The 26,943-nt window shown below is 36.0% G+C and overlaps 1 protein-coding gene across 1 annotated transcript; it reads left to right on the top strand.

The window, feature by feature from the left end:
- The first annotated feature begins 989 nt into the window (after window positions 1-989).
- On the top strand, window positions 990-26,943 carry LOC119542757 (olfactory receptor 6C4-like). The gene is made up of 3 exons (XM_037847422.1): window positions 990-1,016; window positions 22,487-22,577; window positions 25,999-26,943. Exons 2-3 carry the CDS (start codon window positions 22,488-22,490, stop codon window positions 26,941-26,943), a joined length of 1,035 nt encoding a protein of 344 aa, XP_037703350.1. The 5' UTR covers window positions 990-1,016; window position 22,487.

Here is a 26,943-nt window from a genome sequence, read left to right as displayed (position 1 = left end):
TTCATAGAAGCAGCACATGAATAGGCTTCTTGCAAGGAAAGATTACATTGGCAGGTTGCTACGAAAGGGCACCTTTAAGGTTATGGGAAAATAGATAACAAGGAACATCATCACTATTTGACCAGGAAGATTTTTTAAAACAGATGTTTTAGGCTGTTCAGAGGTTTACAAGTATACTTCTGTTCTGGATTATCAGGAGGATATGCTGTCACTGTGGCTTTCCAGCTAACAGGAGGTGTGTCACCATCCTGGAAGAGCTACAGCTTGACTCTGATATGGTGAATTCCAGGGCTTTATTTCCTGCATCTTAAGAAGAGAAAATAATGAGTAACAAGTAACAATAAATAAAGTCTAAGTCATTTAGGATTCAGTTGAACCTGGACATGCTGGTCCTTTCAGGTAGAGAGCCTGATTTAATCTCTAGGCTGTTAATGGTGGAAAGGGGTACACCTGTGGGGAATTTAAGACATTAGAGGCATAATTACTAGTTTCAGCTAAAGTAGAACTTAAAGATTTTATGTATTGAATTGTTGCTAATCTTAACCGGGATTCATGTTACCTGCATATGCAACATTTAGAAATAGCCTTCTAAATGTTATTTTATAGGGGCTCAAATTTAACCCACTTTGTGGTGCTGTTCTTATCCTCAGGAGGGAACAGGTAGAACTTTATTCTATTGTAAAAGAGTTCTTAAGCAGATGTTGTTGAGGCTGTCTTTTAAAGTCTGATTCATGCATTCTGTTTTTCTTGTAGATGATGGCATGTAAGAAGAATACAGGCATCGGTTGATGCTGAAGAGTCTTGAAACATCTTTAACAATCATTGCTATGAAAGCTGGTGTATTATTGCTTAAAATAGAAAGCAGAAGTCCAAATTTAGGAATAATTTTTTGAAGCAATCATTTTACAACTTTTTTTTTTTTTTTGTCTAATAAGGGAAAAGATTTTCACTATATAGTAAAAGTATCCACAAATACTTGCAAATACTAGAAGTTTCCAGGGACTTTTGTCTTTACTGTAAGTCTATTTGCCAGTCTTCTTCACTTTCTAGGCCCTTTTATTATCTGTGGATAGATGTTCTTTATGTATGGACAGCTAATTTTTGGGGATGTATTACTGCATCTAATATTTTAAAATTAGACCTATATATTTTATGTCTTTGTTGGCTGCAGTTATTTGACCATGCTCTTTTTAAATTGTTCTATGATCATGAAGATCAGCAAAAACATATCTTATGTCTGTAGGCAGGTGACTCTGCCTGTGCTCAGCTGGAGGGCTCTTAAGGGGACAATTAGCCCCACCCTTTGCACTGATGCTCCTGGCCAGAGAGGCAATATTTGCTACTGAATATCTTGCATTCTGTTTACCTTGATTTATGGAAATTTTCCCATAGTGAATGTTTATAGGTCTGGGTCTGCTGGTGGCACAGGTCTGCTTGAATTCAAGCCTGGTCTGCTTAAATAGACTTAGATGAACACAATCACATTTTGGCAAATCCATTCAGACCCTCTGTTAGTTTCTGGGAGAAAGGTGGCAGGATTGAGCTCATTTACAGTTTATTAAGATGACACACAAGATAGTCCAGTAGCACTGCCTGATAAAGACTTAGCTTCTCCTTTGTGAGCCTCTGCCCTCCTCTTGTCCCAGTACAGTAAGCATATGATAGGGAGCTCAAACTAAACAGTTTGCTTCTTATAAGAGTTCCCAAGTGGCTGCCACTGTCCTTGGGCAAGGAGGCCATCCTTGGGCTTCACTGTCAAGCTGTTTTAACAAATAAGCCACTGGTTGTATATTTTTTTCCCAAAAGGCTACACAAGCACCCTGAAGGCCATGCCCTACTTTTCATGGAGAGGTCAAATTATTTCATGGGATCAGGGAGCCTGGAGTCTAGAGCTGATATCAATTTGCCTTTAAACTTTGAAAGGCAATTGTCCATTTTAAAGGATCTTTTTTCATTTCCTTTTAGGGCCAGATATACAGTGGTATCTTAGCACTCATTGTTAATTGGTTCTGGGAAGCACACCAAGTACCAAAAACAAGGAGTAACAAACAATTTTGTTTCCCATAAGGAATAATATAAATAAATTTAACGCATTTCCAAACCAAAGACAATGCAAATTTTTCAGGCAGTATGTAAAAATATATGGTTGTATATCATTACTTTAAATGGGAAATAAACCTAAAAATTAATACATACTTAGATTAAATAAAATAAAAACTTCACTTTATCTGTACTGAGAAGAGTCTATGTCCTGATGGGATGGTGGGAGGAGAGCGGTGAGGAGCAGAGGTTACATACAGTGTTGTTCGGAAGGAGAGTCCCCCTCCAATAGAACATCGGGCACTGGCACTTCAGGTGTTCTGTCTGTTTTCTGCCTTTTTTCAACTTGCACCACAGGCTCTGACACACTCCTTGTCACCTTCACTAAAAACTTATCCAATGAAGACTGCTTCTGTCTTCTTTTCAGAATTCCTCAAAAATGTGAAATTGGTCATTCAATAAATTCACATCCTGCTTGTCACAGCTTTGTCTGGATGGTACTTCTCCACAAAGTTTTGAACTTCTGCCCATTTTGCACACATTTCTTTTATCAAGGAACTGGGGACATCCTCCCTTATCTCCTCCTCACCTGAAATCTCTTCAGCCACCTCTTGTTGCTGCTCCTTCTGTAGCTCCTGCAGCTCCTCAGTGCTCAGCTCTCCATGATGTTCCTCCATTGACTCCTCAACATCAGCAGCATTGACCTCCAGACCCATTGATTGACCCCAAAATACAATATCCTTCACAACTGTATCCTCTGTACCTGCAGGCTTAGGGTCAGCCTGAAACCCTTGAAATCTCTCTGAGTCACAGCTTCTGGCCACAAATTCTCCCATGGCAAATTCATTGTCCTATAAGAGCTTCATTCCAGGCCTTATTAATAAGGTTAAGGCAGTGCAGGATACTGAAATGCTCCTTTCAGAATTCTGTGGGGGTCAACTTGGTGTCAGAGGTGATCTCAAAGCACCTCTGGAAAAGTGCCTTGTACAACTTTTTGAAGTTTGAAATGACCTGCTGGTCCATGGGCTGGATGAGAGGAGTAGTGTTGGGGGGCAGGAACCTTACAGTGATGAAACTGAATTCCTCCAATAAGTCATCCTCCAAGCCTGGAGCATGGACAGGTGCATTTTCCAAAAGTACTAGACCTTTCAGAGGCAAATCTTTCTCCAGCAAATATTTTTTCAGTGAGGGACCAAGCACTTCATTTATTCACTCAGTGAAAAATTGCCTCATGACCCAAGCTTTGCTGTTTGCCCTCCACATCACATGGAGTTTGCTTTTCATGACATTATGCTTCTTGAAAACTCACAAGTTTTCAGTATGATAGACTAATAGAGGCTTGAGTTTTAAGTCCCCACTAGCATTGACACACAACAATAGAGTTGGCCTGTCCTTCATTGTTTTGTGACCTGGTAATGCCTTCTCCTCTTTAGTGATGTAGGTTCTACTCAGGATTTTTTTCCAAAAATGTCTAGTCTCATCTCAGATAAAACTTGGTGGGGAATAAAACCCTCAGCCTCTATGTAGTCTTGAATTCACTGACAAATTCATCAGCAGCTATTTATTAGCGCTTCCAGACTTGCCATGCCTCATGCCCCTATGGACTGGTCCTCTTTTTAAAATTATCAAACCAGCCATAACTGGCCTTAAAAAATTCAACACAATCACCATTCAGTCCTGGTTTGTTTTTCAAAAAAGTGACATGCAACACTTTTGCTTTTTCACGTATCATGGCTTCTGATACACTGTTGCCTGCTTACTTCTTCTCATTTAACAAAATTAATATCAGCTTTTCAACTTACTCTAGTGTTTGGGAATGCTGCTGTGTTACTGCTTTAACTCCTTTTGCAACATCAGCCTTTTTTTATCACTTCTTTATTCCTAATGATGGTGGGGACCATTGTTCTAGGCACACCATATTCCCTAACAAGATCAATAATGTGAATTCTGCTCTCATATTTGCCTATTATTTCTTTTTTTTTCCTCAATGGTGGCACAAAATAACTTTCTTTTCTGCTCAGCATTATTACTGCTCATTTCCTTAGGCCCCATGATGAGAAAAAAGTGCAAAAATACACAAAATGACCACAGAAGCCAAGAACACAAGGGGATGTGCACAGGGCAAGAGCTACCATGTGACTAACACATGACACTTTGTTTTGGCTGGAAAGGATAAGGAGTCATGGGGCAACCAACACTAAGTTCTAGTTTGCACATTAAGTACCAAACAAATAACAAGTACTGGGACAAAACTTTCACAACAAAATGCATTGAATACCAAATTCAACAAGTTTCATGCAGTCAAATACCAAGGTACCACTCTAGAGGTTTGGCTATCAATCTGAAATTTGATTTTGACAGTCAAGAATAGCCAGCCATACCTAAAAATTCTGAGTTCTTTTTTGTACTTTGGCAAGGCCACTTGCCAAAGGGTCTAGCCTGCAAGGAGTTTCTTGTGGAGCTTTACTCCCTGAAAACTTCTGGATAAGACTTGCATTTTTAAAACTTTGTGGTAACACAATTCAACTACACTGTTGTTTTATTTCTATGCCAGGGTTTTGTGTGTCTTTATTTATTGGGATGCAATCAATGGGAGCCTTTAAAGCAAACTAAGTATATGCATCAGAAATATTGATGAGAATATATAGGTTAGGTGCTGTGAGACATATATTTCCCACTATTTATAACTCTTCTCTTGGCCCAAGAGGGCTTTTGTAGCCAAAGGACTAAAGAAAGCACCAGACACATTCTGAGACATGAGCTTTTATTATGGGGCTTACCTACAGAGAGGAACTTGAGTCATGTTTCCCTGAATTCAGGAGCTTCTCTGAATGGATTCAAGAGCTCCTCTGAATGGCAGTGAGTTCAGAGCTCAATGTGGAAATAGTCTGCAGTTTGGGGTGGGGCGCTGAATAAGATGGTTATAAGGTCTCAACATTCCAATGGGTACGAAAGCATAAGGTGGGGAGCTGGGGGGGGGGGTTGTTGTGCAATATAGGGAGGGATTGATTGCAATCAACAGGCAGGAGGGGGAAGATTATAGACATAATGGTATCTCAGGGAGTCTCTGGGAGGAGGTAGTTTTGAGTATAGATTATAGTTAGCACCTGATATTACAAGGAGAATAGGTCAAACCTTAACTGTCCTAGGTCAAGCAGTCTGCTGTGTGCAGTCTTCAAGACACTTGGGGACCCAGGGCTCCCACACCTTTTAAATCCCAGACAAATCTGTAATCTTGAGATCCTGGTGCTATTTGTCCTTTTTCTAAAATCTTTTAATTAGTGGCAACAATTCTCTCTCCTCTCCTTGCCTAAGTGTACATTGCTTAAACATGTTGGAATCATGTCTGGCTGTAATCTTATCATGATTTCATTTACATCTCTGGCTCACCTTGAGGATTTTCCATGGCCCTTCCTTGTTAGGAACTTGTTGCTTGCCTGGATCTTTTGATGCAGTGTGCAGGCCTGCTCATAAAGCTGGAACTTGTAAATTCATTTCACCAGGTATGAGAGAAACAGAGAGGCTTGCAAAGAAATTCATAAGTCAATTGACCTTTTCCAATTTGGCATTACTGATGCTGTGAGAAGAATCAGTCATTAGCAACTTCAGATATATCTGTTCTAGTTTGCTAATGCTGCCAGAATGCAAAACACCAGAAATGGATTGGCTTCTATAAAAGGGGGTTTATTTGGTTGCACAGTACAGTCTTAAGGCCATAAAGTGTCCAAGGTTACACATCAACAATCAGGTACCTTCACTGGAGGATGGCCAATGGGGTCCAGTAAACCTCTGTTAGCCAGGAAGGCATGTGGCCAGTTTCTGCTCTGGAGTTCTGTTTTCAAAATTGCTTTCTCCCAGGACATTCCTCTCCAGGATTCAGCTCCTCAAAAATGTCACTCTTAGTTGCTCTTGGGGTGTTTGTCTTCTCTTAGCTTCTGCAAAGCAAAAGTCTGCTTTCAACAGCCATCTTCAAACTGTCTCTCATCTGCAGCTACTCTTTCATCTTCTGTGCATTTTTCAAAGTGTCCCTTTTGGCTGTAGCTCCTCTTCAAATTGTCACTCTCAGATGCACTGAGTTCCTTGTTTGTCAGCTCATTTATATGGCTCTAGTGATTTAATTTAGACCCACCCTTAATGGGTGGGTAACACCCACATGGAAATTATCCAATTAGAGTAATCACTGACACCTGGGTGGGGCCCATCTCTACAGAAACACACAAAGAATTACAATCTAATCAATACTGATACGTCTGCCCACACAAGATTACAGCAAAGATAATGGGGCCACAATTCATTCAAACTGGCACATTCCATCCCCTGGACCCCAAAATGAAATGATCTTTCCATATACAAAATATATTCATCCCATCACAATATCACATAAACTTAAATCATTTCAGTAACAATAGTTAAGTACAAGATCCCATTAAATCAGTTACAGGTGTGGTCTGTCCAAAAGCAAAATTCCCCTCTGACTGTGGGCCTGTAAACTTCAAATAGTTATGTGCTTCCAATATACAAAGGAGGGACCTTCATAGGATACACACTCTGATTGCCATAAGGAGAAACTGAAAGGAAAACAGGGTTCACAGGACCAAAACAGTTCCTAAAACCTGCAGGACAAACTCCATTAGATTTCAAAGTCTGAGAGTCATTTACAGAAGGATGTTCTATCCTTGGGACTTGAGAGAGTGGGAGTCTAACCCTTCCTAAGGGCCTTTTTGGCCACCCTTTCCTCTCCAAACACTGGGGTGAGTTCTCCAACATATCCACACATTGGGAAGACCATCTTCTCAGCCCCACCCTCCTCAAACATTGGGGCAACATCCAGGTTCCCTTCCATCTCCAGGGCACATGTTCTACCCCTTCAGAACAATGAGGTGGCAGCCAGGCTCTCCCCAATTCCCTAGGAATGCATTCCACAGTCTTTGGGGCCTGGGGTGGCAAAACTGTTCTGGAGCATCAGGGTGGATGAAAACTCCACTTCTGAGGCAAACTCACCCTTTCCATGCATGTGGGCCACTCCGCTCTCCCAGCCCAAGGCCTCTTGACTCCAGACCTCAACCTCCATGGCTCTGTCTTTGAAGAAAATTTTCCTTCAATTTGTTCTTTGTCTTTTTCCTCCAGTCCAGACTGGCAATGGCTCTGTCTATAAAGATCTTACAAAAATTCTGTTGGCTTCACATGAAGCACACAGGTGTCAAAGCCATCAGACAATAGGACTTTCCACAAATCCTTTCTGCTTAACTCCATCTCCAATCTTGGTTTGTGCTGAAATGGTGGTTGGATTCCATGTTTGATTAAATCCTCATGTTGGGTTGTAGCTTCTGGGATTCTACCCACTGGAAGCCTGTGATTTTCCAAACTGTCAGCTTCTGGTTTCTTTGAACCCAAGAGTTCAGTTCTAAGTTTATCTCTCTCTGCTCACATTTTACTATAAGCTGCAAAAAGAAGCTAGGGTACATCCTCCACACATAGTTTGGAGATCTCCTCAGCTAAGTATTCCAGATTATTGCTTTCAAATTCTTCCTTCCATCTGACACCAGGACTCAATTTTGCCAAATTCTTTGCCACTTTAAAACAAGGATCACCTTTCTTCCAGTTTGCAACCGCACAATCATCATTTCTGGTCAAAGCCTCTTCAGAAGTATCTTTAGAGTCCATATTTTCACAAACAGTCTCTTGAAAGCAGTTTAGGCCTTTCCTATCAAGCTCCTCACAGTTCTTCCAGAATCTTCCCCTTATCCATCTAAAAAGCTGTTCCAACATGTTTGGTATTTGCAAACTCAGCAGCACCAGCACCCCACTTCTCTGGTACCAAAATCTGTTCTAGTTTGCTAATGCTACTAGAATGCAAAACACCAGAAATGGATTGGCTTTTATAAAAAGGGACTTTATTTGGTTACACAGTTACAGTCTTAAGGCCATAAAGCATCCAACGTAATTCATCACCAATCAGGTGCCTTCACTGGAGGATGGCCAATGGAGTCCAGAAAACCTCTGTTAGCCGGGAATGCATGCGGCCAGCATCTGCTCTGGAGTTCTGCTTTCAAAGTGGCTTTCACTCAGGATGTTCCTCTCTAGGCTTCACCCCCTCAAAAATGTCATTCTTAGTTGCTCTTGTGGTGTTTGTCCTCTCTTTGCTTCTCCAAAGCAAAAGTCTGCTTTCAATGGCTGTCTTCAAACTGTCTCTCATCTGCAGCTACTCATTCATCTTCTATGCATTCTTCAAAGTGTCCCTCTTGGCTGTAGCTCCTCTTCAAAATGTCACTCTCAGTTGCACTGAGTTTCTTATTTGTCCGCTCATTTATATGGCTCTAGTGATTTAATTTAGACCCACCCTGAATGGGTGGGGTAACACCTCCATGGAAATTATCCAATCAGAGTCATCACCCACACCTGGGTGTGGTGCATCTCCACAGAAACACTCGAAGAATTACAATCTAATCAACACTGATGCATCTGCCCACACAAGATTACATCAAAGGTAATGGCATTTTGGGCAACATAATGCATTCACACTGGCACAATACCCATAACAAGGACTGATTCCTTTGAAGTGCAATCAAGTCTCATATCTACCAGGAAATCTGCTGATTTCTTATTCACTTGGGATGAGATCTAAGGTTCTTTGTGGGTGATCAGGATGGTTTCCTGATGGTGGAAACTGCACCACCTTCCACCCCCCACCAACTGCCTCACTTTCCTGGCAGCTGTGAGACACTGGATTTCTGGAGTCCCTTGTTTTCCTTTGCATTAAGCTGGGACATTCCTGTTTCCAATACCCCCCACTTCATAATATACACAAGGATTTATAACCCATAGCTTATTATTCATAATTGTTAAATTTGATTATCTTTAAATTTGAGAACCTTCTCATTTAAAGATGTTTAGAGTGAGTCTGAAATAGTTTGTATCTTGACTAAGGGCACCAAGAGAGTCAGTGAAAGATTCAAAAGTAGGTTTTTAGATATGCATCTTAGTTCCTCTTTTACCATATATTTGATTCTGCCTTTTTCATATATGGTTTTGGATCATAACAAGATTTTGATTTAGCTGAAATTTCTGGGGGCCCAGCAGTTTCCTTGGAGCCCTGGGGGTTTTATCTTTCATGGACTCCTTTGCCACTGAAAAGGTTTACTCAGGCCTGCTCCTAAAAGATTAGCGTTCTGGTTAGCTTTACAGGTGATAGGTTTCTTTCTGTGCTTTCTTTGAGCTGCATCATTGTGGGAACCCTGGGCACAGGGCATTCACCAAGGGCCTTGAAGATTGCACACAGCAGCTTGAATGACCTTGGACAGTTAAGGTTTGCCCTATTCTCCTTGTAATATCAGGTGCTAAATGGGCTGATATACAAACTTTGTTACATATGCTATTAATCTCAGAAGAAAGGAGAATTGTAATTAAAGGACTCATGATTATGGTGATTCTTTAGGCAATGGTTAACCAGAAAATCCACTACACACCACTGGGAATCTGGCTACTCCACAAATAGATCCTTATTGGTACCCAAACTACCTCCTCCCTGAGACTCCCTGAGATACTGTTATAATATGCAATATATTCTGTAATCCTCCTCTCCTCCATGTTGAATACAATCAACCCTTCCCTACATTGCATGACCCCCCTGCTCCCCACCTTATGCTCTCATACCCATTGGAATGTTGAGCCCTCATAGCCAGTTTATTCATCCCCCTCAATGGGTGGACTATTTCCATATTGAGCTCTAAACTTACTACCATCCAGAGCAGCTCCTGAATCCATTTACAGAGGCTCCTGAATTCAGGGCAATGTGATAAGCTTCCATTTTTTCCTTGTAAGTAAGCCCTGAATAAAAAGTTCATGCCTCTGAACATGCCCAGCATCTTCTTTGCCCTCTCAGCAGCCGTGACACTCATGATTACAGGACACTTTAAACACAGTTTCCACTAGTGCTGAGATTGGTAACTCAAGTCCACCTTCACCTTTCTGTAATTTCCAATGAATATTGGGGGCACTCTGACAAATAAAAGAGTGATTCACATTTTGTTGATTTATTGGGTCCTCTTGGCTTACATCAGTAAACTAATGTAAGCTTCAAATAGTCATTCTAAAAACATTGATGGATTTTCATCCTGTTTTTGGACAACCTCCTGAATTTTACTCAAGTTATTTTGTTTAGGAACTCCATTTCTTAGTCCCACAATTATGTGTGCTTTATAGTGATCTAATTTGTCTTGCCAGCTTGTTCATTTGGGTCCCAATGGGAGTCTATTTGTGGAATAGCCAGATTCCCAGGGGTGTGTAGTGGATTTTCTGGTTTATCATTGCTTAAAGAATCAGCATAACCATGAGTCCTTTAATTACAATTCTCCTTTCTTCTGAGATTAATAGCACATGTAACAAAGTTTGTATATCAGCCCAATTATGATTAGGCATTACAAAAGTTAAGTTAAACAAGTTTTCATTTGCCTGGGATCCTCTTGATAACTGGGAATCCAGCTTTTCCAATTGTATAGATCTGAGGTAGAGAAAGGAGTGTGCCCACACATATTATCTATTTCACTTGGCTCTTGGAGAGGGCACTGTCCCTGCCTTTGCCCTCCAGAGGTAGAGACACCCTTCCTGAAGTTCATATCACCCTGGATATGAGGTGGGAAGGCCATTTTGGGGGAATTCATAGGCATGAGGGGCTGCTCCTCAACTTTTTGACAAGGTGCCAGAGGGAGAGGAAGAGGAGAGAGTGGCAAAGTTGTAGGCTCCTATGAGGAGGGAAAGGGGAATGCAAAAATGGCAGACTTGAACAGGAGGTGGCCAGAGAGCATGGGAGTAGCAAGCCTGGGCCTAGAAATCTTGGTCACTAACTCCTCCACATGGAGTTCAATAGCATCAACCAACTGGGAGCTGGGAAACTTAATCATTTTCTTGCACTGGGGCCTAGAACTCTCCTTTATTTCTTCCAGAGCCAAAAACTCTGGAGCTTTTAAGGACAGACTAGGGGCTTGGCTGGTGGGGAAAATGACATTTTCTCTGCAGCTTTTCATTCTGAGTTAGAGCCATAAAACATTGCACAAATGGAATTTCATCCCATTTGTTCATTCTCTTACAAAATAAACCTAGTTGCAAAATAACATTGTATTCTATTGATCCCTGGCTTGGCCACTTGTGGCCACCTTTTAATTTGTACTGAGACCAAATTATGTCCCATAAATATTTCATGCTTTTCTTTGTTATGGGCACATACCTGAATTGCTTCTAATGCTTAACAATGCAATTTAAAAAGTTCATTCTACTTAATTTCCTTTGATTTTTCACTCATGTTGTTTCCCATTTTTAAAATACTTTTGAGATAGCTTTTGAGGCAAAATGGGACAAGACAAAACACAAAACTAACACACCCAAACCACACACTATAACAAGACCAAGAACTAAAGCCAAATCCTAAGCAACCAAGTCTCAATGGCTTTTATGTGCCACTGAGCACCCAAATAACCAAATCTAAAACCTAGGCACCAAATTCCATGATGTCCCTTAATGCCAGGGGTTGATCCCTTCCAAACCAAGTCTCAGTGGCTATTCCTTTATGCCTGGGGCTGCACACTCCAAAAGTGGCTTTGGCATAAATTTGTGTGCCACCGAGCACTCAAACTAAGGGCAGTCTTCTGATTACAGCTTCAGCAGAAGTTTAAGTGTCACTGAAGAGGAAACAAAGTGGGCCCATACAAGCACACAAGACATCCACACTCACTCACCAAACCTGTTCTCCTCTGCAGCCATTTGCCCTTGGGGTCCTAGACACCTGGGGCAAGAATCTCTGTCATCCAGCTCTTGGAGAAAAGTCTCTCTATTGGCATTAGAGCTAAGACTCATGGATGTCTTTCCTCGGGGATCCAGGCTTTGGGCCTCATATTGGGCACCAAAACTGTAGAAGGGACATTTCCTAAATCTGGGTTCATCACTTGGTGTGACCAATAAAAGTCACAATGAACCCCAGATCTGTAGAACTTCAGTAGTTTACCCTACTTCCTCAAGGATTACATCCTGTGATACCTGGGAAGTTGTCTCTCAGTTTAGGGAGATAGATGAAAGGCTTATTCCTATCTGGGAGTTTAGGACATTAAAGCTTATTCAGGTCTGGTTCAGACTTTACATTTACATACTGCTGCAGACTTTATATTTACATATTGTTTCTTTGTGAGACTAAGAGCTCTCATTATAACCTGCTTCCAGCTTTGAAGGATACATTTTAAGCCTACTTTACAATTTTTAGCTTGCTTACAGTTTTAAGATTATATTTAAAAAGTTACTGTTACAAACTCAAAGGTCAAATCTACGTAAGAATTGGTTAGAAGTTCATCAGCTTGTATATTATACAATCCTCTTACATGTATAGGAGTGAGATAAGAAGATAAAGGGATCAGCTGTGTTGACATTTAAACATAGTTTTAAAACCTCAAGTCAAATTGGTAAATATAAATCTTAGATAATATTCATTTGTATTTATATTTTTAAATGAAGTAAATAAAATGGTCCTGAAGATGTTTTAAATTTAGTTTGGAAACAAAACTTAAGCACAATTAATAGATAAAAGTAAAATTATATAATGAACAATAGGGTAAAATTCTCAATTTCCAAAATGAATAGTGCAAAACTACAAATGCGTATAGACCTATAAACTCTTAAGATAAATCAATATGCTAATCAATGTGGGTAGTTAGTGCTATGGATTTTTGGAGTCTGGAAAGAGTAAAAGTTATATAAAGTGAGTTATGATAGGATTTCACTGTGGAATTAAGCCCACAGACAGATAATCATGAATTTGAATTCATAATTCCACACTCTGTAAAAATATGACAGTAATTAGTATTATATAATCATTATATAATTATATAATTAATATAATTAATATTATACATTATTATATAGTAATATGTAAATATTAATATATAATATACAAATTACTGTTATAATATATTAAAATATATTGTAATAAATAATTATATCCTCCATGAATCATCATATGTGCACATGTCTGTGGTGACATCACACGAGTTCATTTTATGCTCATACAGGTTAATATATTCATACAGGAAAGGACATTGATAATGTGTGGGGGATGTGCTTAGCTTCAGGGTTCCTCATTTTATGAATTCTAGTGGAAGGCAGAGGCTGTTTCCAAAGGAAAAGATAAGAAAGCTGGGGATTTATTTTTTCAGATTCTCTTATAGCTAGTTTTTGGGCATGTAATTGAAGATCAACCAATCAAATTTTAATTGCAATGTAACAATGCAAAGAAATGGGGATAGTGGAGATTCCCATGCAGCCAGTGTTTTCTAGTGTCCAGGAGCAGTAGAGATGGCAGTGGCAGTTGTACTGCCCAGTGTCCAGGGCTGGCAGTGTTTCATAAGCTGTGACATCGGGGTTTAGCTGTGGCTACAGCACTCTTTTATTTCAATGATTCTGGATTATGCTCTCATATTTTCACACTGGTAGTAACTACTGCCTATTCTCTCATATCCTTCCCCATTATATCAGTGCCCTCTTCAATATCTTTTGTATTAGTTAGGGTTCTCTAGGGAAGCAGAACACACAGGATATATATATATATATGTATATATTACATATATATAATGTATGTATAATATATATATACAATATATAATGTAATATAAATATATTTATACATCATGTAAGTATTATGAAATTTTTATAGCTGTCTCACAAGACTGTGGGGATGGACAAGTCCAAATTCCATAGGGCAGGCTGCAAGCTGGAAACTTCAATGAAGGTTTTCAATGAATTCTCCATAAGAAGCTGGCTGGGTTAAATAGAGATGGAAATACTCTCTTCTGATGCTGAAGTTATCACTCCTCCTTTCAAAGCCTTCAATCAATTGGATGAGACTTCTCTCTTTGTTGAAGGCAAATTCTTCAGTTGATTATAGATGTAATCAGCCATAAATGCAATCAACTTGATGATTATGTTTATGAAATGTCTTCAAAACAAACAAACAAAAAAACAAAACATTCAGGTCAGTGCTTGCTTGACTAAACTACTGGACACCATAACCTGGCCAAGTTGGCACATGAACTTAACTATCACACCTTTCAGTATTTTTTCTTGTGTAAATCAGCAAGAGTCAGTTTTAAATTTTGTGCAGTGAAGAATCCTGACAGATAAAAAAGTGAAAAAAGGAAACAAATGCCATTTGACAGAATTCATTTGTAAGTCCAGAATCTAGAGGCAAAAAAAAATGTGTATCTTTATATACATATTTATATATTATATTAATCTATAGAGACTGTACCTCCACTTAATCATAAATTAGATTTGAATAAACTTCTGTGTGTGTGTTTTTGAGAGGTGTGGAGAGGGTGCAGAAACAATTTTAAAAAGGGCCTTTGGATGTGGCCTTAAAGTTTGTAATGATATTTTCATTTTCAGATTACTTAAAGCTGTTTTCTTTGTATACAAACATGGGCAAATTTGTGGAGAAATGGCTGATAGAGAAAAAATATGATGATTTGCTCAACTAAATCAAAATCTTGTTATGATCCAAAACCATATATGAAAAAGGCAGAATCAAATATATGGTAAAAGAGGAACTAAGGTGCATGTCTAAAAACCTACTTTTGAATCTTTCACTGACTCTCTTGGTGACCTTAGTCAAGATACAAACTATTTCAGACTCACTCTAAACATCTTTAAATGAGAAAGTTCTCAAATTTAAAGATAATCAAATTTAACAATTATGAATAATAAGCTATGGATTATAAATGTCAAAGGGGTTGAGAGATGGGATAGAAGTGTTCATGGATGAATTTGCAAAAAGGGTTTAAGTTTAAACTGTAAAAGGAACATGACTTGTGTATGACAAGGTAACACAGAGAGTGCAGGACAAAAAGAATGTGAAGTAAACTCAGTTTAAATGCTAATTGGCATTTATTTTTCCCTTAAATATTTCTTTATAGATTGGGCTTTTAAATTTGTCATAAATTTATGGGCTTATGTTTCTATCCTATTAATATACAGAGCATCCTATTTCTTTTAAGCATTTTCCCATAAAAGATATATGATCACTGTGATTACAGATGCCAACTTGGCTGGGTTGTGGGGTCCAGTTCGGTCAAACATTGTTCTGCTTGATACTATGAGAGTATTTTGTAGATGAAATTTCCATCTATATAATCAGTTGGTTGCACCTACAAGCAACAAAGGAGCTTGCCCTCAGGAATGTGGGTGTCTTCTTATCCAATTAGTTGAAGGATATAAAAGTCAGAACTGAGGGTGTCAGGTGTCAGAATAAGAATTTCTATTCAACTCCAGCATTGACCTATTGCAAGAATTTCCAGCCAGCCAGGGAATTTCAGCATCACCTTTTTTGGAGTTTTCAGTTACAGATTAAAGAATATTGTAGAGGGATTTAGAGAATAGATATGAGAAACAGTTGAAAGGATGGTATGCATGTTAAGGGTTACAATCATGTAATTTTTACATACAGAATAATTCACATGAAACTAACAACTATTTGTTATCTGGAGATTTATGATTATGACCTTTTCTTTAATTATACAACAATGTTAGTCTAGGTAATGTTAAGATCAAATAAATTGTGGGCTTTATGAGATTTGTTTTTCTTTTTCTGCTCTGTTTACAATCTATCACCAGTACCCAGAAGATTGTGTAACACACATTGGGTGCTCAACAAAGTCTTGTTAAAAAACAGGATTGAATGAAACTTCATTGAATTAATCTGTGAAATTTTATACTGAGTTGATTTATCATTGCATAGCTATGATTTACATGTTTCAGATTAACTGGGTTAAAGGGAATTGGAAATAAATCAGAATTTAGATGCTCTCTAATGATAATATGTCATATTATTTATGAATTGTTTTAGTATAATGAATTAGAGAATGATGAAATGCAATATACCATAAATGGATTGGCTTTTATGATGGAGACTTATTAATTTACAAGTTCACAATTCTGAAGTCATGAAAATGTCCAAATTAAGGCATCAGTAGGATGATACCTGGACTCTGAAGGCAGGCTGCCTGCATCCTCAGTTCCCCTGTCACATGGGAAGTCACATGGCACGTCTTCTAGACTCTCCCTTCTCTCCTGGGTTTCATTGCTTCCAGCTTCTGGCTACAGTGGCTTCCTCTCTATGCATCTGTGTGTTTCTCTCTTTTAGCTTCTGTCTCTCTTAGCTTCTATGCATACTCTCTAAGCTTCTCTGGAACATTTTTCTGTATCTTTTCTCTGTATTTTATTTTCTTATCAAGGACTCTGGTAAGAGGATTTAGACACACCTTGAATGAGGTGGGTCACATCTCAATTGAAATAACCTAATCAAAATGTCCCACCTACAATAGTTCTACATCCCCAGGAATGCATTAACTTAAGAACATATTTTTCTGGGGTCCATAAAGCCTTCAAACCATCACATGAATTAGGCTTTAGTTGCAGATACTCTAATTTTGTATATCAACTATCTTTTTCTTTTTCAAATTTACCATGTTACATCTTTTATGTTCATAATGATTTATTCCCCCATACAGCTCTAATGAAGTTTAATTCATACCCTGCAAAATATTTCAGTGGGAGATATTTAAATAATTACCTCATTGAGGTGTTTTATAAAACTCTGAAAACTTTTCAAAAACACTGTTTTGAAATATATTTTAATATGTTATTGAATTCCAATAATTTGTGTTACAATATTTCCAAATTTAAATTATATATTTAATTAATTTGGAAGATTCAATTGAGTCAAAAGTTTACCAAAAATATTATGAGTAATTTCCAGTAGACTTCATCCAGATTTCCTAACTGGTAACATTTTATCCTCCGTTCACATCTCTCTCTTTTACTTCTTGAAATGTTTTACAATACATTATAGATGTAGAAGTCCATTCTCATGAGGATTGTCTTATCTGTACCATGATAAGTTTTAAAAGCCAAGGAGCTGACAATGATGCACTACCATTGTCAAATCCACAGGTCTTCATCGAATTTCACCACCTATCCCACAGATACCCTTTTTTTCTGGCCAGGATCCAATCCAGGATCGCATGTTACATATCGTTATCAGTTGCTGTAGTCTCCTTTAATCTGCAACAGATCCTCAGTCTTTCTGTGTCCTTCATGAGCTTGTCAATTTTGAAGAGTGCAAGCCAGTTATTTTGTAGAATGGGAGAACATACCTCCGTTGGGTTTGTCTGATATTTCATCATGATTAGATTCTGTGTGTGCATTTTGCATAAATACCACAGAACTGATATTGTGCCTTTCTCTTTGCATCATGTCTGTTTGTCCCATTATTGGTGAAGATAACTTAAGTGACTTGGTTGAAGTGGTGTCTTCCAAGTTTCAACCCTGGGAAGTTACTGTTTTTCTGTTGTAATGAATACTATTAATAAATATCCCATTTTAAATCATACTTATTCTATAATCTACTAGGGATTCATGTCTGAAATAATTGTTACAACAGTGTTTGCCAAATGCTAATTTTCTAATTCTACCATTCTTTTTAATATTTATTAAAATTATTGTATCATGATGAGTTTCTCTTTCTCTTCCATCTCTATCTATCTGTCTAAATATCTATCTATCTATCTACCTATCTAGCTATCTAATCTATCTTCCTAGCTATTATCTATCTATTTGTATGGACATGTGCATTCTTCATGTATTCTCTAGGCTACTATCAATAATTATCATTTTTTTTCCAATTTTTCCAAATTTGGTCAGCAGAAACCACTTCAATTTGACCTTTTGTAACCTTTTGACAAGTCCACATAAATTTTAATCACTGCCTTAATTTCTGGCTGCACAAGATGTTCAAGACTTATCTTGAGCATATCCTTCTTCAGATCAAGAATCAGTCATTTCCCTAAATAGTTCTGGTTCCTTTTGTCAGATACTAGTATTTGTCACCAAAGATCTGGTCTTTGGTGTCCTCATAGATACTAGGGTGTCAATGTTTCTAAGCTATTTCAGTGAACAGAGCCAGGAAATAGATGTATCTAAACACATGCACATGCACACATATCTATTTCTATATTTATCCAAAAGCAATGAGTGTATACAGAGCCTCCAAATTCAATGACCCAAGTGTGCATTCTCATCATTTCCCTTTCTTTACTTTCAACACTTGATTCTGACAGTGAAATACCTAATTTTCATTGTCCACAGTATATTTACTAATTTGCATAATTCTAGGCTACATATAAAGTAGTTTCAGCACTGATAGCCCAACCTACTGTGGGAAATAAGTCTACTAACAGTATTTTAAATGGATTTATATTTTTAGCCTTAGAGTACATAATACAAAATACTGTATATCAAAGTTACTTAAGTTGGTTCTTTCAACCTCTGATCACACTTCAGTGTGATTTTCTTACTCATTTAAAATAAATTCATTTGAGGTAAAATTATCACTTTAAAGGCATATATAATAATGAAATAAAGTTTTACAAACAATAGTCTATGTTGCTTCCTGAGAAGCTAATAAAAGTAAAGCAAATTAAACCCAAAGTTAGAGGAAGGAAAGTTATAAAGGATAAGAACAGAAATCAATAAAATATAAATTATTCAAAAAGAGACTAATTGACAGATTCAAACATTCTTTTCCTTTGAAGAATAACAAAATTGATAAACCTCTATCAAGACAGAATTAGTAAAAAAAAAGAAAAATCTGTTAATTTCAGAAATGAAACAGCAGATACAACTAGAAATTTAAAAAATGAAATATTATATACTATCATAAAACTTTTATAAAACATGTTTTATAAAATAAATTCCACAACTTAGATGAAATAAACAAGTTTTGTAAGACATCTTAACAAAGCTTCCATAATAAAAAATATAAAGTATGCATAGCCTAATATTGATTTCATTATTTAATAAACAAAAAATAATTACAATCTTTTACAATCCAACTGTTTACAAGGACAGCATAATTCTGACACAAGAAACTGACAAAATTGCAAAAACATACATTATAGACTAATACTTGTCATGAAGATAGAAAAGAAAAATTTCAAAAGATATGTTTGCCAATTCCAGCCATATAGAAAAATTTTAATTCATCATGACAAGTGAGTATTACCCAAGAAATTTCACTTTGATTTACCATGTAACACAATCAGTCAATATAATTCAGCATATAGGCATCATAATAGATGCAAAGAATATATTTACCACAATTCTATATCCATTAATGATTACATTCAGGCAAAATAAAAATATATGGGAAATCCCTCAAATGACTAAAGGATCTCTATTTCTTAAAAGCTACACTTATAATCACCCTTTATGGTGAAATATTGAACATTTTACCCTTATCATTAAAGTGAGGTGACATCTCACTTCTTCTGTGTAATTTCTTACAGGTACTATTTTGTGTAGTGAGGCCTAAAAAGAAATAAAAGCCCTAAAGACTGAAAAGGAAGAAATAAAACTGGCTTTAATTTCAAATGTCCTGATAAAGAAGGGGTTAAGAATTATAACTGCACTAATCAAAAGGAATCTGAAGTGGATACATTAATATCAATCAAGGTAAATTTCAGAGCCAAAAATATTGCCAGGCAAAAAACAAGGTCATTTAATAATGACAGTGAAGTCAGTTAATCAGAGGACACCCTAAAAGTCCATCCATCTAGTAACAGAGTTATAAAATGCATACAAGCCCAAGGAAATGAATGAAGGAGTAAATCAATGCACAATTATAATCACAGATTTCAGCACCCTTCTTTCAACAGTCAAGAAAACAATTAGAAAGACTAGAACATCTGGAAGACTAGAACAACATTATCAGCCACTGAAGTGGCTTTTGTAGAGCATTCCACCAAAGAGCAGAATATGCATAATTCTAAATATTCACAGAACGTTAACAAAATGCACCACACCTGAGACATAAAAGAAGTCTCAATAGTTTTTAAAGAATTTAAATCATACAAAGTGTGTTTTCTGAAAAACAGAGATTTTAATTTGAACTCAACAGAAAGATTTCTAGACATTACCCCAAATAATTTAGAAACTAAAGCCATGCTTCTAAATAACCCATGGGTCAAATCAGAATGAATTGTGATATCAGAAAGGAAATTAAAAAGAAGGTATAAAAACTTGTATGCAGCTAAAACAATGCTTAAGGGGACATTTATAGCACAAAACACGTAGATTAAAAAATAAGCGTCCAATGAACAATCTAAACTTTGACCTTCAGAAACTAGAAAAAGCAGAAAAAACTAAACCCCAAACTAAGCAGAGGAAAATAAACAAAAAAGATCAGAGCAGAAATCATTGAAATAGGAAATAAAAGAACAGCAACAAAAATAAAGAAATCAATAAAACCAAAGCTGCTCCAATCAAAATCAGTTAAATTAATAATTTCCTGTTAGCCTGATCAGGAAAGGGAAAAACAAATCGTGAACATTAGGAATAACAGATGGGGCATCAGTGCAGATTACATAATTTTAGACATGTAAGGAATAATAAGGGAAAGTTTTGAACAACTTCATCCCAATAAACTCAACAACTTAATTGCAATGGACAGATTTGATTTCATGAAAATGACAAATTAGCAGAACTCATGCAGGAAGAAATAGATAACCTGAATTGCCATATATATGTGAAGTTAAGTTAGTACCTAAAAACCATTCCAACTCCAATCCTAAATGATTTCATTAGTAAATGCTATCATTGATTTACGGAACCAATAACAGCAAATCTACACTTGCCAACTCATTCTATGAAGACTGTTACCCATATAGTAAAACCAGAAGAAAACATTACTAGAAAACAAAACAATAGATAAATATTTTTCATGAGCATAGATGCAAAAGTTCTTTAAAAATGCTTAGCATATCTAATCCAGCAATATATAAAATGGTTAATGTGTATCACCAAATGGGGTTCATCCCAGGAATGCATGTTGAGTTTACTATTGGAAATTTTATAATACAGTTCACCATACTAACACAGTAACAAAGTAAACTTTCTGACCAAATCAGTGGGTGCATTAAAAGATTTTTAAACATTGTAACAAATACTCCTGATTAAAATTGTCAGCAAAAAAGAGATATAGAAGAAAACATCAACCTGACAGAGCAGCACAAGCAAACAAGCAAGCAAACAAACAAACCAAAAAATATACAGCTAATATCATCCTTAATGAAAAAAAAAATGTTCTTCCCTTAAGATTCAGGACTAGGGAAGAAGTCCATTATCACCATTTTTGTGTAACATTTTACTGAAGGTTTTATTCACTACAATAAAGCAATAAAAAAGTAATCAGTTTTGAGAGGAAGTAAAACCATATTTCTTCATGAACACCCTGATCAACTATATAGAAAATCCCAAGGAATCTACTAAAGAGCTTCTAAAACTGAGGTTAGCAAGGTTGCAGGATACAAGGTCAACATCAAAGTTTCAATTGCATTTCTTTATAACATGTATTTCTATATATGAACAATATTGAAGCAGATGAACTCTGACTTTCATATTTTCTTCTCATTCTTCTTTCCTGAACATTATAAGGGTATTTAAAAAATTATTTTGAACTAATTTAAGTTTTAGCGAAAAGTTGCCAGAATCATATAGTTTCTGTATATTCCTAACCCTACTTCCCCAATTTCCCTAATGTTAACAGTTTACATAACTGTAGTACAATTATCAAAACCAGGAAACTAACAATGACACAGTGCCATCAACCATTTTTTGATATCATTTGAATTTCATCAGTTTTCTCACAAATGACCTGTTTTCTCTTCCAGAATCCTATCATAATATATTTAGCTATTATCTCTCTTTCTGTCTCCAGTCTTGTCTTTCATGACCCTGACTTTTGAAGAATACTTAGTTTTTTTGTAGACTGTCCTTCAGTTTCATTTGGTCCTTTGTGTTTTCATGATTGGAACGAAGTTATGACTTTTTCACAAGAATATCACCAGATGATGTGTCCTTCTCAGTGCCTCACACCAAGGGGTTCGTGATGACAATGGGTCGTATTACTGGTGATTTTAAACTTTGATCATTTTCTTAAGGTGATGACTGCTTTATTTCTCTGCTGTAAAGTGCCCCTTTGTAGTTACTAAATATTTGGGTGAGATGTCTACTCCAGAATTTTAGCATCCATTAATAGATCTTAGCTGCAAGAATGATTAATGTACTGTTTTCCAAATGGTATTTTCTATTTTCCTTTTTCCTTCTAGTTGAGTAATTGGAATTCCTCTATAAAGAGCTGTCTTTTATCCATCATTTATTTATTCAATGACTTATTTAAATTAGTATGACCTGAGGGATATTTATATTATCCTATGGGTTAAAATTCAATATTATCATTAATTATTTTCTCATTCAAATTGTTCCTGCTTTGGCCATTAGGCACTCCTTCAGGTTGTTATTTGTTTTGACAAGTTCCCATCTTTTTAAAACATTTTCCTTCTTTCTTGCACCACAGGATGTTCCAGAGTCATTTTGTATTTTCCCTGCTTTGCCCTGGAACCAGTAATTTCTCCAAGAAGCCACATGAAGGCTTAGATGGAAATAAAGTTTGGTAATTTGAAACATTGATTCTTTTCTAGTTTTTCTCAGGTCCTTTTGAAATTTCTCACCCAACAGGTGGCAATTTCTTATATTACTACCACTATGCATCAATGTAAGGAAAACTTACAGTTTTTCAGGGCATATGTTTGCTTTTTTTTTGATATGGAATTTATTAGGCATTCAGAATTCAGCATAAACAGGGAGAGTGTATAATTTTGCATGTGAGATAATTACTACAGATAGAGTTAATGGAGTGAATGAATTTTTATAATATTCCTATTTATCTCCATAAAGAGCTTGCATAGGTTTTTACCTTCCTGATGGCCTAGGGATCATTTCCCAAAGGGTCATAAACTTGCATATATTCCAATTCAGTGACAATGTATTTGATTGGGAACTAGGACAGAACTGACTCTTTTGCTTGAGGTAGGAGGGAGATGCTGATGGTTACAGTTGACTAGAGTTTCATAGTTCCCTTAATGTTTTGTTTGTTTACTTTTTATCTTTGTTGACATAACTGTGCATACACCTTTTAAAGAAATTTTGCTGTATTTAAACAAATATATGTAAGAATTTTTAAAACTTAATATTTCAGCATAAATATATTTTCAGGCAGAAAAATGTTGTACCATATTCAAACACTTAGAGCTTAAAGTGGGTAAAATAAACTAAACTATATTTTTTATATTTTGCACTATGCCCATCCCCACTTCCCATGTCCTCTGGCTCTTTCCTTTAACTTTCTTCCTAATTGTAATCTCACACAGTGTTTCATAAACTAACAAATATTTCTGAAATCTTTGAAATATACCACAGAAAGAGACAAAGGATATACATGGGAGCCATTTAGTTCATTTGGGGGAAGATTTTTACCTTGTGAGAAGTGCTGTGTAACAAAAGTCATTCAGAAGAGATTGGGAATATTCTTCCATGCTCTTTTAACTGCAAATAAAACCTCTATTTTCCCCCCAGTAACCAAGTAGTAAAGCTTTAGATGGCAACATATTTTACCAAAAAAGTTTTGTTTGGAACAAGTTTATATTTGATTCAATATATGCATAACTTTATGTTTTTAAAGCATAAAGATCCCTTTCATTCTTTCAGCTTTTTCTCTTCAGGGAAAAAGACTAATCATTACAATAAAGGATTACCATCTTCTATCATGCTGAAAAAAAAATAGGTTTAGTTTATGTTGTGTTTCTTAGATAAATTTATAATTTCTGTGGATCTTAATTGTAATAAATGATGAGATCCCTTACAAATATAAAAATGCTGTTTTTGCTATTCATTTATGAACTTACATTTATTTATTCATTAATTGAAATGTTTCTTCTTTGTGGGAAACATTTACAAAATTTTTATTTTGTCAGAAATATTGACAAAAATGGAAATTTCAGAATGCTAATATTCTTTAGTGACTGCAATCGATTAATCATTTTCTAAGTTGGAATGTTGTATTAATTAAAATCTAGGATCTCAAACTAGAAGTTTAAAATTGATATCTTCAGATTATCTGCCCATGCTCTAAATTGTTATTTTCACGTAGAGACAGAACATCATTACTAACGGAACAAGTTTCCATGACTTAATTCAACTAATTTTGGTAATAATATAGTTTTAAGGAACTATTTTGCCACAGTAGAAGTAATGTCCTAATATTTGTCTGCATATAAAATATTTTTGCAAATTCATTACTTTGTGACTATTTTTTAGGTTTCCACACTCACCTGTAGTCATTAATAAGCTTGCAATATAATATACTCAGCAAAGATAGACATAATTTCTATAAACACACGTTTATATTATTGGTGCAAAAAACCTGGAGTATTCATTAACATGAATGGATTGTTAATGAAAATAATACTGCAAAATTGCATAGCCTATTGCAGCTTTTAAATACAATTAATACATTTGATGCTTGTAATTAGTTCATGAATTATCTAACAAAAGAAACAATTCTGGTGCAAAAGTGAAAATTGGCTCAACTTAAAATATTAAGACTCTTGATATCTTTCCATACGTAATTCTACTATACAATCACTCTTCCTAACCTGTCAAAAGCTGCCATTTTGTCAGTGTTGAATCTTTAGGGGACTTTTGCTTTAATAATGGATGTGTTAAGATGTATGACAATTGCTAACTTATTACATTTTGCAATTTGAGAAATGCCAATATATGTAGTGAAACATTTAATTGTTAACATAAAAAGAGTCTTCACAATTTTTGAGTAGGAGAAAGCATTCTCAGTAATATTTCCTCGTATCTGATGAAAAAGAATATTGAAAGAACATCCTGAACTACTGTGTGCATAAATTGGAATTTCCAATTTGAATAAAAACTCTTTAACATTCAATAAAATAAGTCTAAGTATTTGAAGAGAACTCAATAATATATTTTGCCTTCAAATTCTGATAAAATCTGTACAATTTGCTGACCTCTAAAAAAGGTGTAAAGTAACAGAGCTAGATTCTTATGGGCAGTTTATTCATTTTAAGCTATGACAAATAGACATAATCAACTGAAATAAGTAGAAAATTACTTACTGGAATTTATGGTCCAGTGTTGTGTTATAGTAAATATTATAAAGCCATGGGAGAAACCATTTTTGTTAACTGGGATTGTTAGAGAAAATTGTATGGAGAGCTGAACTTGAACTGACTTTTCAAAGAAGTATCTGTTGAGGAGCAGATCCAGTTTGCAATAGAAAGCACAATCAGTGAGATCATTTTGATATAATATTTCATTGATAACTAATTAATCTATATATTTAATATTAAAATAAGAGCTATTTATTAAGCCCTTGCTATGACCGAGGAACCGTAATAATACAAATTCCAAATACTTTTTGAAGAATTAAGAGAAAAATTTGTCTGGTAATTGCCTGGAATTATTCAAAATGAGAAGTTTACAATAAACAAAAAATACAAATAGAAAAGAAGAAACCAACTGAGTTCCATTTTTTTGTGTTCTCCATATTTAGATTATATTTACTTGGCTGGATAATAAACTACAGTTAAAACTTAATTTTTAAAAATTCTCAAATAAAGCCAACTCTTGAAATTTTCTTTAGATTGATCTATATACATGCTACAGCAGCCAATACTTAGAGGATAATGGAATAGAAAGAATAAGAAGGAAAATATTAAAAAGTGAGAAATGGTGAGAAATAAGTGGTGATATAAGTTAGAAGCAATCATTGAAAATGTCCTTAAGAAGGATCTTTGTTATGTATGAAGGAAAATAAAACAATACATTAACTGATTTATTGTTTTGTTATTCACATGTAAGACATTTTCAAAACAAGGGGTGCAGAAAGATTTAGAGTTAACTATTTTACTTCTGGTTGGTTTTAAAATCTGATTTATATTTCAAAAAATATCTGAGACCTTTAATTTATTATTATTATTATTCTCTATTTTTCTGAAGTTAATCATGAGAAATAGAACATCAGCGATAGAGTTCATTCTTCTTGGCTTGACAAATGACCCGGAGATTCAAGCTGTGCTCGTCTTTTTTCTGCTACTAACTTATGTCTTAAGTATCATGGGAAACTTGACCATCATCATGTTGACTCTGCTGGATTATCGCCTCCAGACTCCTATGTACTTTTTCCTCCGTAATTTTTCCTTTTTGGAAATTTCCTTTACCTCTGTCTTTGTTCCCAAAATGCTAGTCAGTATTGGAACAGGAGACAAGATGATTTCCTTTGCTGGTTGCTTCACACAGTATTTTTTCGCTATCCTTCTGGGAGCAACTGAATTTTACCTTTTAGCCGCCATGTCCTATGATCGCTACGTTGCTATCTGCAGACCCCTGCATTACACAACCGTGATGAGCAGGAGGCTCTGCCTTCAACTTGTCTTATGCTCCTGGTTCTCTGGTTTTTTAGTCGTCTTCGTGCCGCATGTGATGACTCTCCAGCTGCCTTTCTGTGCCTCCAATATCATCAATCATTACTGCTGTGACTACACCATTTTGTTGCATTTAGCCTGTTCAGACACACATTTCATAGAAGTGATTGAATTTGTTCTTGCTGCAGTGACGCTCATCTTCACCTTAGCACTGGTGATTCTTTCCTACACATACATTATCAGGACAATCCTGAGAATCCCCTCTGCACAACAAAGGACAAAAGCTTTTTCGACTTGTTCCTCTCACATGTTTGTGGTCTCACTTTCCTATGGAAGCTGTATCTTTATGTTTATAAATCCTTCTGTTAAAGAAACAGCAACTTTTAACAAGGGAGTGGCTCTGCTCAATACTTCAGTGGCCCCTCTGTTAAACCCCTTCATCTACACCCTCAGGAACAAGCAAGTGAAAACAGCTTTCAAAGACGTGGTGGGTAAGATAAAGTTTTTTTCAATAAAATGA

Source organism: Choloepus didactylus, chromosome 8 (assembly GCF_015220235.1).
Source record: "Choloepus didactylus isolate mChoDid1 chromosome 8, mChoDid1.pri, whole genome shotgun sequence".
In the NCBI taxonomy this organism is placed as follows: Eukaryota; Metazoa; Chordata; class Mammalia; order Pilosa; family Megalonychidae; genus Choloepus; species Choloepus didactylus.
This window is presented reverse-complemented; position numbering and strand designations above follow the sequence as displayed.